General features: G+C 34.0%; 1 protein-coding gene across 1 annotated transcript in view; it reads right to left on the reverse strand.

Moving 5' to 3' along the window:
• Positions 1 to 13,916, reverse strand: part of LOC143235733 (netrin receptor UNC5C-like) — a 38,791-nt gene extending 24,875 nt beyond the window's left edge. The window contains exons 1-2 of the mRNA XM_076473940.1: positions 13,827 to 13,916; positions 3,886 to 4,170 (exon numbers count right to left, since the gene is read on the reverse strand). Of these exons, the coding sequence (XP_076330055.1) occupies positions 3,886 to 4,170; positions 13,827 to 13,902 (361 nt within the window). The 5' untranslated portion in view covers positions 13,903 to 13,916. The remainder of the gene's footprint in view (positions 1 to 3,885; positions 4,171 to 13,826) is intronic.
• Between the last annotated feature and the right edge of the window lie 2,288 nt (positions 13,917 to 16,204).

Consider the following 16,204-nt stretch of genomic DNA (forward strand, 5'->3'; position numbering starts at 1 on the left):
AGGCTTTTGCGTCAAAGACACTTTTTTTTTTTAACTTTGTCCTTGTCAGCCTAGTGCAAAACACGTTCTGCACGTACATTATAACCTCCTAACCTGAATATTCAGCGATATTTTTCTTCTTTCAGTAAACTGGAATATTTAGAGAATTGGTTACGATGGGTGAAGAAAGTTGGGGTTCAAAGACAGGAACGGTTATTATTTACTAGAATAATAATTGCTGGCCTGATCTTTCCTTTGATGAGAAGGTAGAATGTTAAATAGATACGCGAACTTCTCTAAATTATTAAAAGTCTCTTTTTACACCTCCCTCTTACACGGTACACAAACCGGTTTCGTTTGTTTCGAATTTCGCGCAAAACTACACGAGGGCTATCTCCGCTAGCCATTCTTTATTTAGCAGTGAAAGACTAGAGGAAAGGCAGCTAGTCATCATCACCCACCGCCAACTCTTGGGCTACTTTTTTACTAACGAATAGTGGGATTGACCGTCACTATATAACGCCCCCACGACTGAAAGGGCGAGCATGTTTAGTGATATAGGGATTTGAACCTACGACTCACAGATTACGAATCTACGCACGTGGCCATGCTATGCACGTACTTATATTTCCGAGCGTCTTTTCCAACACTCCCATCCAACGCGTCCGTCTTATATGTTCAGATTATGAGCGTCCCTTTCTGTACTCTCAATATATCGATTCAACATTGGCAAATGATCGATATTCCTGCACTGTGAACGGTTTTTCCCAACACCATCAATACATTTGTTTCTACACTACGCACAGCATTACTCCTGTAAAAAACATTCGACTCTTCCGCCCCATACTGCACAAATGTAAACACTCTTCAACATGCTCAATACTGACTATCCTGTAAACACTTTCTTCAACATGCTCAATAGTGGCTTTCCTGTAAACATTTCTTCAACATACTTAATAGTACTTTTCCTGTAAACACTTTCTTCAACATACACAATAGTAGCTTTCCTGTAAGCACTTTCTTCAACATGCTCAATACTGACTTTCCTGTAAACACTTTCTTCAACATACTCAATAGTGGATTTCCTATAAACAATTTCTTCAACATAGTCAATAGTAGCTTTCCTGTAAACACTTTCTTCAACATAGTCAATAGTAGCTTTCCTGTAAACACTTTCTTCAACATATTCAATAGTAGCTTTCCTATAAACACTTTCTTCAACATATTCAATAGTACTTTTCCTGTAAACACTTTCTTTAACATACACAATAGTAGCTTTCCTGTAAACACTTTCTTCAACATAGTCAATAGTAGCTTTCCTGTAAACACTTTCTTCAACATACTCAATAGTAGCTTTCCTGTAAACACTTTCTTCAACATAGTCAATAGTAGCTTTCCTATAAACACTTTCTTCAACATAGTCAATAGTAGCTTTCCTGTAAACACTTTCTTCAACATACACAATAGTAGCTTTCCTGTAAACACTTTCTTCAACATACTCAATAGTAGCTTTCCTGTAAACACTTTCTTCAACAAAGTCAATAGTAGCTTTCCTATAAACACTTTCTTCAACATATTCAATAGTAGCTTTCCTATAAACACTTTCTTCAACATAGTCAATAGTAGCTATCCTATAAACACTTTCTTCAACATAGTCAATAGTAGCTTTCCTATAAACACTTTCTTCAACATAGTCAATAGTAGCTTTCCTGTAAACACTTTCTTCAACATACTCAATAGTAGCTTTCCTGTAAACACTTTCTTCAACAAAGTCAATAGTAGCTTTCCTATAAACACTTTCTTCAACATAGTCAATAGTAGCTTTCCTGTAAACACTTTCTTCAACATACACAATAGTAGCTTTCCTGTAAACACTTTCTTCAACATACTCAATAGTAGCTTTCCTGTAAACACTTTCTTCAACAAAGTCAATAGTAGCTTTCCTATAAACACTTTCTTCAACATAGTCAATAGTAGCTTTCCTATAAACACTTTCTTCAACATACTCAATAGTAGCTTTCCTGTAAACACTTTCTTCAACATAGTCAATAGTAGCTATCCTATAAACACTTTCTTCAACATAGTCAATAGTAGCTTTCCTATAAACACTTTCTTCAACATAGTCAATAGTAGCTTTCCTGTAAACACTTTCTTCAACATACTCAATAGTAGCTTTCCTGTAAACACTTTCTTCAACAAAGTCAATAGTAGCTTTCCTATAAACACTTTCTTCAACATAGTCAATAGTAGCTTTCCTATAAACACTTTCTTCAACATACTCAATAGTAGCTTTCCTATAAACACTTTCTTCAACATACTCAATAGTAGCTTTCCTGTAAACACTTTCTTCAACATAGTCAATAGTAGCTATCCTATAAACACTTTCTTCAACATAGTCAATAGTAGCTTTCCTATAAACACTTTCTTCAACATAGTCAATAGTAGCTTTCCTATAAACACTTTCTTCAACATAGTCAATAGTAGCTTTCCTGTAAACACTTTCTTCAACATAGTCAATAGTAGCTTTCCTGTAAACACTTTCTTCAACATAGTCAATAGTAGCTTTCCTATAAACACTTTCTTCAACATAGTCAATAGTAGCTTTCCTGTAAACACTTTCTTCAACATAGTCAATAGTAGCTTTCCTATAAACACTTTCTTCAACATACTCAATAGTAGCTTTCCTATAAACACTTTCTTCAACATACTCGATAGTGGCTTTCCTGTAAATACTTTCTTCAACACACTCAATAGTGGCTTTCCTGTTAACAGTTTTTTCAACATACTCAATACTGACTTTCCTGTAAGCACTTTTTTCAGCACAACTGTTTCAGTTCTTCACACACGTGGACTTTTTAAAATCGTGAGCAGTAAGAGTACATATAGAAATAATTTCATTTGTTCAAATTAGGTTCTTACATAACATTCAGGCCTTCGAGTAAAATGTACATAATTAGCGTTTTTCTAGTCCTAACTATAAATATAACGAAAATGAACATAAACACATAATTAGACATATAATGTTCTTTTGCGCAGAGAGAGAAATCCAAGAATACCAACCATCCATATTCAAAGGTTTTCACTCCGTTAACTTCACTAATTCGGATTGTTTGCAAATTTATGTACTGTTTAGAAAGTAGCAACACTGAGAAGTATTGTAACAAATATAAATGTCGTTAATTATAAAGTTGTCATAAAATCTATATTTAAAACGTAAGAATAATCAAAATATTAATAGCTATCAGTAAAGGCATAAGGTGTTAAATCGGTTAAAACAAACATATAACTTTTTATATAGGTAGTATTATAGTTAATAACTATTTTAATAAATCAATTGTTTCGCTCTTAACGAACCTACGCTTATCTTAAGATAGCCTAAGTTATGCCTAATTTTTTGATTTATCTGGGGCCTAATTTAAACAACAGTTATTATAATTAAACAATGGAAAAAGTGATATTAATAATTTGATGTAGATATTTTATAATTATAGAATTTAAGGAATTGCAAAAATAAATAAATGATAATACATAAAATAACGGTTATACAAGTGGTGATATCTTGTTTGTAAACAAAATTATTTAATGCACTTTATAAATACGTTACTTTTAAATCAATGGTTCATATACCCAAATTTGTTCAGGAGATACACGCGAAAACGTCTTCTAGTCGCATTGTGTAAGAACAAAAACAACAACACACGAACCAGAGGGTTATATTTAGATATATCCATGTACTACTGTGAACATTTTCTTTTTAAATACAAAAATAATGAAATCAAGAATAAACTAGTCTCATATACGTTACTTCGGGAACAAAGTGTAACAAAGTAATAAATATTTGTAATACCCTACATAAAATGAATATAGAGTAAACAGGAAGCTTCCCAACAAAGTTTAGTTTCCTACCATAGACTGTCACGGAGGATGTCTCACTAAAGCGTTGATTGGCTACGTTTCGAGCCCCACAGGTATAGTTCCCCATGTCCGCTAGCCGCACTTGACTGATCAGTAGGTTGCCTTCGTTCGAGATTATGAAGTTTGTTTCTTTATTCATGTCAATAGTTACTCCGTTACGTAGCCAAAACACTTTTGGCGGCGGCACGCCCTCTGGTGGTAGACATTGTAAGGATATTTGTCCATCTATTTCAACACTGGTACTTAATGGCTGGTTGATGAAATGCTTCTTTAAGTCTATTTAAGAAAGTTCGAGAAATATGAGCTTTCTTAAAGGTTTGGAGCTGTCTTTCAAATGCGACAGTTGTTTTAATCTACCATGGTCTACAGTTAAATGTTAATAGTATATAATCTGGTAAGTAGAGTTAATTAAGACATATATTAAGAAGAAAATGCTGTTTGTTGTAAAAGGATAGGCTGAAGTTAAACGAACATGAGATGATAATATGCAATAACAGAAAATTCACTTCAGTAACAGTTTGGCTGAACGTTTACAGTCCTGTGGCATTAGGAACGGTATGGTTGAGTTTTTATAGACCTATGCCCCCCTCCAGTAACAGCATGGTTGAATCTTTAACGTTTTACGCCATAATTAACAGTATGGTTGAATGTTCACAGTTCCATGCCCTTATCAACAGTATGGTTGAGTGTGTATAGTCCTATGTCCATGTTCACAGTTCCATGCCCTTATCAACAGTATGGTTGAGTGTGTATAGTCCTATGTCCCCACCCACAGTAACACCATGGTTGAATGTTTACACTCCTACGCCCTTAACAACAGCATGGTTGAATGTTTACACTCCTACGCCCTTAACAACAGCATGGTTGAATGTTTACACTCCTACGCCCTTAACAACAGCATGGTTGAATGTTTACAATCCTACGCCCTTAACAACAGCTTGGTTGAATGTTTACAATCCTACGCCCTTCACAACAGCATGGTTGAATGTTTACAATCCTACGCCCTTCACAACAGCTTGGTTGAATGTTTACAATCCTTCGCTTTTGGTAACAGCATAGTTCTGTGTTTAAAACTATAAGACTTTAGCACAAAATTCCATGTTTAGAATCATAAGGTCACAGTACCAAAGTAGTATAACGTTTATAACCATAAGACTTAAGTACCAATATATCAGGTCATCCCATAAGTAATGTCCGAAAATTTAATACGGAACGTGCATCATCATTTCTGTCTTTGTAGAAGGCTTTAATGACTAAAATATGTAGTAGGACGTGTATAAAAATGTTCAGACAAATATAAGAAACTAATCCAACTCGACTTTTTCAGATCATTAATCAAATAAACCCTCATGAAGATAGATGTGTCTGAGGAGCACAATAGGCATATAATGCTTTATGAGCTTAAAAAAAGCAAAAGTGCACCAGAAACTACACGAAACATTCCAAGTGTTTATGGTGTGAAGTCTCTCAATGAAATCAAATGTCAAAGGTGGTTCCAAAAGTTCAGATGAGGTGATTACAGCTTAAGTGATGCACTACGTTCAGGTCGTCCTGTTGAGTTCAATGATGACTTGCTGCTGGCTGCACTTGATCAAGATTGTGCTGTAACAGTTGAAGAACTAGCACAGAAGTTAATTCAACCCATTCAATAGTTCACCTCATCTGACAGTTTGGAAGGTGTCAAAACTTGGAAAATGGATCCCCCATGATTTGACAGAAGCCAACCTTAGAATAAGAGTGGACATTTGCATTTCTTTGCACTCTCGTGAAAGTAATTCACCTTTGTTGGACAGGTTAGTGACTGGAGATGAAATGTTGATATGTTATAAAAATGTTAAGCGCCGCAGACAAATTGCTCAGTGCAGGTAAACTGGTTAAAGCACAGCTCAAAATGGACCTCTAACCTAGGAAAGTCTTGTTAAGCGTTTGGTAGGATATCGTTGGTGTGATCCACTTTGAGTTGCTGCCACTTATTGTAACGATTACATCAGACTTCTATTGTCAACAGTTAGAGCGCTTGAATGTTGCACTGAAAGAACAGAGACCTGCTTTAATCAATGGTAAAGGTGTTGTGTCACACCAGGATAATGCACAGCCCCATACAGCAAGGATCACATCTGTAAAGATTGAAGAGCTAGACTAGAAAAACTTCTACATCCTCCTTATTCTCCAAACCTTGCCCCATCTGATTATCATCTATTATAAAGTATACAGAACTATCTTGATGGAAAAGAGCTTGGAACACATAAAGGTGTCAAAACTACCCTCTCTACATTCTTTTCCTCTAAACCCCAAGAATTTTATATAAGTGACATTCAGAAGCTTGTGAATCGTTGGTAGGAAGTAATTAATAACAATAGAACGTACATTATTGATTAAATAACATTAAAAGCGATTGAACTATTTTCTCTTTTACTAAACCTAAAATCGGACATTATTTAAGGGATGACCTGATAGTTTGATATTTAGAAACATGAGGTTTTAGTACCAATAAATTTCGATGTTTAAAAAACAGTATATTTCAGTACCAAAATGATTTGACGTTTAGAACCATAAGGTCTCAGTATCAGTACAGTCTAATGTTCGGAATTATAAGATACCAGTATCAATACAGTGCGATGCTTAGAACCATAAAACCACAGTATTAATACAGTTTGCAATTTAGGACATAAAAATCTAGAAACCACATAGTTTTGAACTATGAAACCTCATCACCAACATCATGTGGTTTCGTACTCGTAAAGTATAGTTTCATTACATTATTTTGTTTCTGTCGTCTATATTCTGATGTTAGAACATATTAATACATCTATACTTCCTATTGCCTAGGCTTACTTTAAAAAGACGCGTTCTAATATGCTAAAAGTCTAGTAGTTAAACTAAATGTGCAAGATAGTCGTTAAAATTGTTATTTTGATGATGGCTTTCATTAAAGTTTTATTCTATGATATTGTGGATCGAATAAGATATTAAAAAAGTAACTTTTTTATGCAGATAGAACCATATATAGAACGTAGTAAATGTTCGTGGTGGACGAGACAGAGACATTCATTAGGATATAGGCGTAATATTGCATAGTTCTCACAGGAAAGAAACAACAAAATCTTAAAAATTATAATTTACATTAACAACACTGAACCACGCGCCAACATGGAATTTGCGTTAACAACAAGGTGAAGCGTTTATGTTTTGTTACTTTTTGGTTTTTTATTTCGCGCAAAGCTACACGAAGGCTATCTGCACTAGCCGCCCCTAATTTAGCACTGTAAGACTAAAGGGAAAGCAGCTAGTCATCACCACCACCAACTCTTGGGCTACTCTTTTACCAAAGAATGGTGGGTTTGATCACACGTTATAACACAGATTACTACTAAGTAGTTAGATACTATGTCAGGTCTTACTCTGTTATTTATATTGTCAATTTATAAAGTAACTGACAGCTATGTTTTAGGGTCCACCATTTCATCATTGTCGTATGTAATCTCGAAAAGCTTAGTGGCCGCTTTGGCTTTTCATCCCTAAAACTCAGCACTTAAGTGAACCAACTTTGCGGCATTTTTGCAAACAAATGTACCACAGAACCCTGATCGAAGTTACTTGGGAACGATTTAATGGCTAGAGTTATGGTCTGAGAATCGAAAGGTTCAAGGTTTGAGGCATAATGTTACTAAAAACGCTTCATATTTTCAGCTGTAAGCGCGTCATAAAGGTGGGAGTAAATTTCATTTTTCAGTTCAAAGATCTGGAAAAAATCTTAGCCCTCTGTGGGGATTTTCAATTATTTTGTTACTATCATTACATTATGAAATATACACATGGTTACTATCATTACATTATGAAATATACATATGGTTACTATCATTACATTATAAAATATACACATGGTTACTGTCATTATATTATAAAATATATACATGGTTACTGTCATTACATTATAAAATATACATATGATTACTATCATTATATTATAAAATATACACACGGTTACTATCATTATATTATAAAATATACATATGATTACTATCATTATATTATAAAATATACACATGGTTACTATCATTATATTATAAAATATACACATGGTTACTTTCATTACATTATAAAATATACAAATGATTACTATCATTACATTATAAAATATACACATGGTTACTGTCATTACATTATAAAATATACACATGGTTACTATCATTATATTATAAAATATACACATGATTACTATCATTACATTATAAAATATACACATGGTTACTGTCATTACATTATAAAATATATACACATGGTTACTATCATTACATTATGAAAATATACACTTGGTTACTATCATTACATTATAAAATATACACATGGTTACTGTCATTATATTATAAAATATACACTTGGTTACTATCATTATATTATAAAATATACACATGGTTACTGTCATTACATTATAAAATATACACATGGTTACTATCATTATATTATAAAATATACACATGATTACTATCATTACATTATAAAATATACACATGGTTACTGTCATTACATTATAAAATATACACATGGTTACTATCATTACATTATGAAATATACACTTGGTTACTATCATTACATTATAAAATATACACATGGTTACTGTCATTATATTATAAAATATACACTTGGTTACTATCATTATATTATAAAATATACACATGGTTACTATCATTACATTACAAAATATACACATGGTTACTGTCATTATATTATAAAATATATACATGGTTACTCTAATTGCATTATAAAATATACATATGATTACTATCATTACATTATGAAATATACACTTGGTTACTATCATTACATTATTAAATATACATATGGTTACTATCATTACATTATAAAATATACACTTGGTTACTATCATTACATTATAAAATGTACACATGGTTACTATCATTACATTATGAAATATACACATGGTTACTATCATTACATTATACAATATACACATGGTTACTATCATTACATTACAAAATATACACATGGTTACTGTCATTATATTATAAAATATATACATGGTTACTCTAATTACATTATAAAATATACATATGATTGCTATCATTATATTATAAAATATACATATGGTTACTCTCATTACATTATAAAGTATACATATGGTTACTATCATTACATTATACAATATACACATGGTTACTATCATTACATTATAAAATATACATATGGTTACTATCATTACATTATACAATATACACATGGTTACTATCATTACATTATACAATATACACATGGTTACTATCATTACGTTGTGAAATATTTATATTAAGTTTTTAAAACTTTGTAGGTGTATTTGACTGAATAAATGTTTACTGTATTCCTGTTTTTAAAAGTAAGATGATTACATGAAGCCCGTCTTTTTGTCGTCGTTTAATTTGAGTAAGAAATAAAAAAACACGTTATTCTAATAATTAAGTTAAAAAGTATTTTCATGTTCGATTATTTACAGGTGGGTGTGTGTGTGTTTTTTATAGCAAAGCCACATCGTGTAATCTGTTGTGTCAACCGAGGTGAATCTACACTCTGATTTTACCGTTGTTAATTCGTCGATTTACCACTGTTCTTCCATGGGACTATACACACAAAAAAAAAAATCCCTCACATAAACGAAGTTTTCTTAAAATCAAAAGAACGTATGCTCTATAGTTCAACAAATATAATGGCAATATAATTCTAATTTGAATATTGATAGCTATATCCGTATAATTAATTAAGCCTAAAGTATAATTACATAAATGAAGGCTGCTTTTCTTGCTTGTAGGAAATCCGGGTGATCTTCCTAATCGATTACAGGGAATAATTTTTTATTTTTCCACTAAATACGTTGTTGTTCTTTATAAACCAATGTACACATCACCTTAATTTGCTGTGGCTGACGAGATCTCGATTATAGACATTTAATTACATGTGTGCAAGACAAGCTCGAGTTGTGATAGGATTACTGACAAGTCTTATGAAAGGCGAAAACGTGAATATATCATGCAGCTAGCGAGTCGAAAGAACGAGTTACATGAAAAAAATAAAGACGGAAAATAATCGTGATGTTCAATAGAACTAAAACTAACACCAATTATTCAAAACCAGAACTGTTTCAAAACTTCAAGCCTAAATTTATTGGTTATTAATTCAGGCCATGTTTCCTTCGTGTATTCGAATTCACTTCACGTTTTTTAGCAAAACGTCAGATTCTGTCGTTATAAAGTAAGGTACAACTACCAACGTTCATTCATTTTACACAATCATCGTGTCTAACACGTGTAAGCATACGTCTGTGAACTATTGTACAGTGTCGTATATACTTACTTTGGTACAATGTCGTATATACTTACTTTGGTACAATGTCGTATATACTTACTTTGGTACAATGTTGTATATATTTACTTTGATGCCTACACACCAATCTTACTGTAATACGCTAAACGTAACGCTTACTTTTCTAAGAATACGAGTACTGTGGTACAATAGTGTGTGTACTTACTCTAACAGTACGTTTGAAATACATCGTGACATTTACCTTAATTATTCATAAAGCGGTACCATCCTGTAGATATGAACAGAACACAAGCCCAGTGGTACCATACTGACAGTATGTACAGAACACAAGCCCAGTGGTACCATACTGACGGTACGTATAAAATACAAGGCCAGTGGTACCATACTGACAACGTGTTCAGAATACAAGCCCAGTGGTACCATACTGACAATGTGTTCAGAATACAAGCCCAGTGGTACCATACTGACAATGTGTTCAGAATACAAGCCCAGTGGTACCATACTGACAATGTGTTCAGAATACAAGCCCAGTGGTATCATATTGACGATGTGTACAGAATACAAGCCTAGTGGTACCATACTGACGGTATTTACAGAACACAATCTAATATCCCTTATACTTTGGATAGTTATATTCCAGGTGAGTTAAGGCGTTCGACTCGTACTCTGAGGGTCGCGAGTTCGAATCCCGGTCGCACCAAACATGCTCGCCATTTCAGCCGTGGGGGCATTATAATGTGACGGTCAATCCCACTATTCGTTGGAAAAAAGAGTAGCCCAAGAGTTGGCGGTCGGTGGTGATGACTAGCTGCTTTCTCTCTAGTCTTACACTGCTAAATTAGGAACGGCTAGCGTATATAGCTCTCGAGTAGCTTTGCACAAAATTAAAAAATAAACGAACCATTTAACTTTGTATAAATATATCCCTTTGCACTTTGGGAACGTTTTTGAACGTCGAATCTCCTTAAAGGTTAATTACCAACGTTTAATAGAAATATGTGCACTGTTGACTAAACTTGCATATTTCTAGAGCAGTTCTTGATGAACGCGTGTTTAACGAACGAGATAAACGCTACGCTCAGTTATTACTATGCATTAATACAGAGGCTAAGGTTTGTAGATAGTTCAGCGCACACAGTTTCTACTTATACTGATTTATGATGTCGGTGAAGTTTCAATTAATTGAAATTAGTTGATAAAACCAATACCTTCTGAAGAGTGTACGTGAAGGCTAGCCATAGATGTATCAATTATACAACCCTGACTGAAGATAAAAGCAAAAAAGAAAAAACAATCTGTCTATCCGACCTTTTCGCACTATCTTTTATCTATCCATCTTTGGTGGCTATAATAAACGGTTGCAACACATTTAACTAATTTAATGTTCTTTGTATCAGTTTCTCTCTCTGTCTTTCGCTCACAAACTGAACTTGTTTCCTAAACTAAGAGTTCGAACATCCAGAAGATACAGAGTTGTCTTTGTATTACATTAGCGTTACGTGCCAAACTTTGACTGTTAGGTTATAGTTAGTTTAACGCGTGTCTCTGCCGAATCCACTGCACAGCACGTGCTGCATAACTGAAGCTGTTTGGTACGAAGGCCAAGATACACTTTCTGTCGCTTAAGAATAACACGACTCGCCGCGAAAGAAGCCGACACTAGAGTGACATTCTGACCGCGAGAAGCTTTCGCTAACGATGTTCTTTAATCAAGGGAAAGTTCAATTAACTTCATAAATAAGAAAATATTCGAGACCTTAATTTGTTTTCGTAATTAAGACGGAAGGAATCGTAGTTCATTAATTAGGAAGATGAAAAGAAAAGTGAAACACGTAGAATGAAGTATATTAATTCGTCAGGAAACATCCAAAACCACCGAAAGACAAGGTGGACATACACTTGGAGCCAGTTGCACGGCCCTATTTGCTCCGGAGAGTCGAGACAGAATGGCTAGCGTGTTACTCATCTGCAGCCGTGCAGACGCATGAGGCTTGGTGTGTTAGAAGGGGAGATATAATTAAAGGCTCCATATTTCATGTCGTGTCTGATGACAAATTTTCATTATATATAAAACATAGTTAATCCGCTCGTCTTCAAAACGCGTTTCAGGATTGTTGTATAATCAGACATGAAGTAATAAAAAACGTATAACTATCAGAAGGGAATACAAATATTCATGTTAACATAGGCTGAAGCTTAGGTCAGTGGTTCTGAGTGTGGCCCACGAACCACCGGTGGTTCGAGGTTCTCCGGGTGCTCAGAAGACTGATCAAAATACAAGTCATAGATGAGTTTGTCGTATTTTTTGTGTTTGCGGAGGTAAGTGAAGGTGTGTATGGTAGGAGCGGATGGTGGTGTTTGGTATCTTTTGTCCTGCTGGAGTTACCCGGAACGAAGCTGTGTGAGAACCACTGATTTACGTTGAGGTGTATTTAAGTAAAATATGTGTACTAAAATTCAGTGCGTTATTCTGACTTAAGCTGATAAACAATTTGTGCTAAAATTAATAATACTAAGATACTTGAAAGGACATGAAATTCAAAGTGATCGTGTTTAACCCAGGCACAGCGGAACGGTACTTTGGGTGTCAAAGTGATCGTGTTTAACCCAGGCACAGCGGAACGGTACTTTAGGTGTTAGTTGTGTGAAACGTGTGTTGGAATTTCAATAGGCTATCAAGAAGAAAGAAATTTCAGTTCCCTCGATATAACTGTTTTAGTATTACAGCTTTCAAATATCGATATTATTGATTTACTCTTTAAAGAACTGAAATAATTCTTTCACGTCTCTCATATCAAAAGTATGAATACCTATAAACACGTACATATTAAAACGAAGAGTATTCAGCCAGTGGTAGGTGAGAGACCACTAAGAGGATAAAAGAAAGAAGACAGGTTAACATCCGCAAAATAAATGATTATTGAAAGAGCAAATATAAATATAAAAGAAGTGAAGAACATTCACTGTTCTATGCCAACTAATTACAAGCAACTGAAGCCAATTGTAAGAGCCAACATGAAAAATGTTGTTATTGGTTAATACGTTATTTCTTACCTCTGATCATTTTGAAACTTTATATAAACAGAGGCACCGACTAACAGAATGGAGTTTACTCGGTTGGAAAATGATTAAAAACAAAAATGCTGGAAAGATCGAAGAAAGAAACTAACTGATCGACATGTTTTCCACGATTATTAGTTTATTTACACTACACAAAAAACTGAATGTTTAATAGTACCACACGACATTAGTTAACATTTTTAAGAGTATGGAAAACCATTTCATTACACAGTCTTCGAAGTTAATCAAGTATATTATATTTCACGTAGAGCAGCCTTGAATACTGCATAAAACAAGGGTTAAGTAATATACGTATTAAATCTAACTTCTGTATGAAACTAATACAACATGCCACCATGTAAACAATGATAAAGTAGGCTTAGTACACACTGAGTTTGCTTAGACAGTGATTAATTTCCGTGGTTTATCCACATGTTCTGCTTTCAATTTAAACAAACCCAGTAATTGTTACCCGGTAATGTTACCTATTAACTAATACGATCTGTGAGAAATCACTTAAAAACAGTAGTCGTTACCGGGTAATATTAATATTGACTTACATGCTATCTTAATGAGAGCCTTCCGACTGTGAGATCGACCAGTTGACGACCACATGACATATGCAGTGGAAACCATCTGAATCTTCAGAATCTTTCGTCTTCCCGTCCATCGAAACCTCCAGTTGGCGGATGCCGGTCATAGGGTCTACATACTGTTGTTGACTGTGTTGACGGTCATAGACTAGCTTACCGTTGCATTCAAGATCTGAAGGGCGTGGCGGACCTTACAGTGGAGCACGGCGGGTTTGTTTCTCACTCGTAAACTATCTTGGGGTTCCTCCACGAAGATGGGTGAAATGGAGGGTTCAGAATCTTCTTCTGGTAGAGGGTCCAATAAGAATCCTTCTAGATAATGAAAGCAAATGTGCAAATCATGTCTGTTCTCCTTACATACACATCTCTGGGTAAACTAAAATTGTGTTAATATATATCTACATAGACAAACAATTTGTGTACAAGCAGTTTGGATATCAGTACCTGGGGACGAACCACTGTTGATCATGGAGCACAAGATAAAATCAAGCTAGTTAAACCAACGGTTCGTTGTTACACTTAGATAAGGTAATAAATAGTACAGGCGAATTAAATAATGTGATGGTCATTCATTATCGATAGGTAACTTCAATATTCTCTGTAATGTCAAATAATTAACGTGTTAATGGGTTAATCAAGGCAAATATGCCTATTACATTCGACCATTAGTGTGTGAATAGAATTGGTTACGTTAAACATGTGTATTAAAACAGGTTAATCCAAGTAGTGTTAGCTATATATATCTGCAGAACTAAAAACCTAAGAGTGAATGACACTGAACACGTTCCACCAACATATTTATGTAGTGTGTTTAACTGCTTTAAAATTTTCTGACCGTTTAAACAGATTGTTGATTACTTTAACAGAAGACACGTTTACAGATGATTACCAATTACGTAAGTTACTTTTCCTGAAACCTGAATGACCAGTGACCACAGTCTAAAAAAGTTATCCGTTCGGGGCTTATTGTATGTTTTAATTATTTTACGACACCTGTTACGAACACAATAGTGAAAACTGAGTAACAAAATTTTGAAAATCGTTCAAAATTTGGAACCAATGAGATGAAAAATGGCATCAAATAAAGTAATTATCCAATGACTTTCTTTGATGACGTTCGTCAGTTCATCAACCAATCCCTGTTTTACAAATTAGAAGAGTTCGAAGAAAGAAGAAAAAACAAGATACATCACTCTAATCTTATAAGTCACCTATTGCCAATATATCTGAAAGAAGCAAACATAAGCAAATTTTGACATATTCCTTTATATAAATAAAAATTCCGTAATGAAGCCTACAATAAGATATTATATAAACATACTTGAGTAGTAGGTAAAACAAAAGAACTCAACATAGATTCTCCCACCAGATGTCCCTCTGTAGAAATAAAGGTGGACTCTCGCTTGAATCAACCTCTCAAACCAGACATTTCCAAACTTATTTACTTAACTTTCTGAACTAATTAAGACTTATTTGTGATTTAGTTATGAATGTTGACTGCCATCATTGTAAACCTTGCTCTATCCTATTGGTCAAACTTTGTTCTGGACCAAACGATCTGTGTTTATATATGAACGTTGACCGCTGTCACTTTAAACCTTTTTTACTTTATAATTCAGATCCTAATTTAGACCAAAGGTTTCTTGTGGTTCCTGTGACACTAGATGAAACAGGAACCCTCAGTTCACAACCTGAGTACACCAACCACAAGGGCACGACCTGTTCTAGAATATCAAATTTTGCACATGAAAACCAATAAACAGTAATTTCTTTGCAACTTATATTAAATTCTTAGCCTTACTTTCACGACTTAAGCAAGATCAGATTGGTGACAAATTTGGTGTACATGTATATATAAAACCAGAAAATCTTCGTTTAGCTTTTCCACTGAAGAATTATTGAACATTCTTTGTGATGCCTTCGTTTTCCATTTTTGGCCAAACGTTAATTGCTTTTACGTTATTTCATCTTTTAAGGATGAAAAACGAATTTAGAAATCAGGTAAGGTCCGAGATGGGTCCTTTGCCTCCTACTAGCAGTTGCAAAGTGAAAGGTTTTCACGAAAATACAATAATACCAGTCGATGTTACCACGAAACTAAAGTGATTTAATAAAATGAAAAACACGGTAAGAATGAATTTTTTTCTCCATTTGTTTCTTCCTTGAGAACAAAAACTGTTGTTGTTTTAGTTCTTGAAGTCTTTGATACAGTTCTTAATGAAGGCCATCCATTGTTTCCCTTGCTGCAACTTGTCATAAAGACCATCTTGTATATTTGTCTGTTACTGCATTTATTTAGGTACTTCTGGTAAATGCTTGAGCCAAAATATCAATGTTTTCGATCA

This window comes from Tachypleus tridentatus, chromosome 12 (assembly GCF_004210375.1).
Source record: "Tachypleus tridentatus isolate NWPU-2018 chromosome 12, ASM421037v1, whole genome shotgun sequence".
Taxonomy (NCBI): domain Eukaryota; kingdom Metazoa; phylum Arthropoda; class Merostomata; order Xiphosura; family Limulidae; genus Tachypleus; species Tachypleus tridentatus.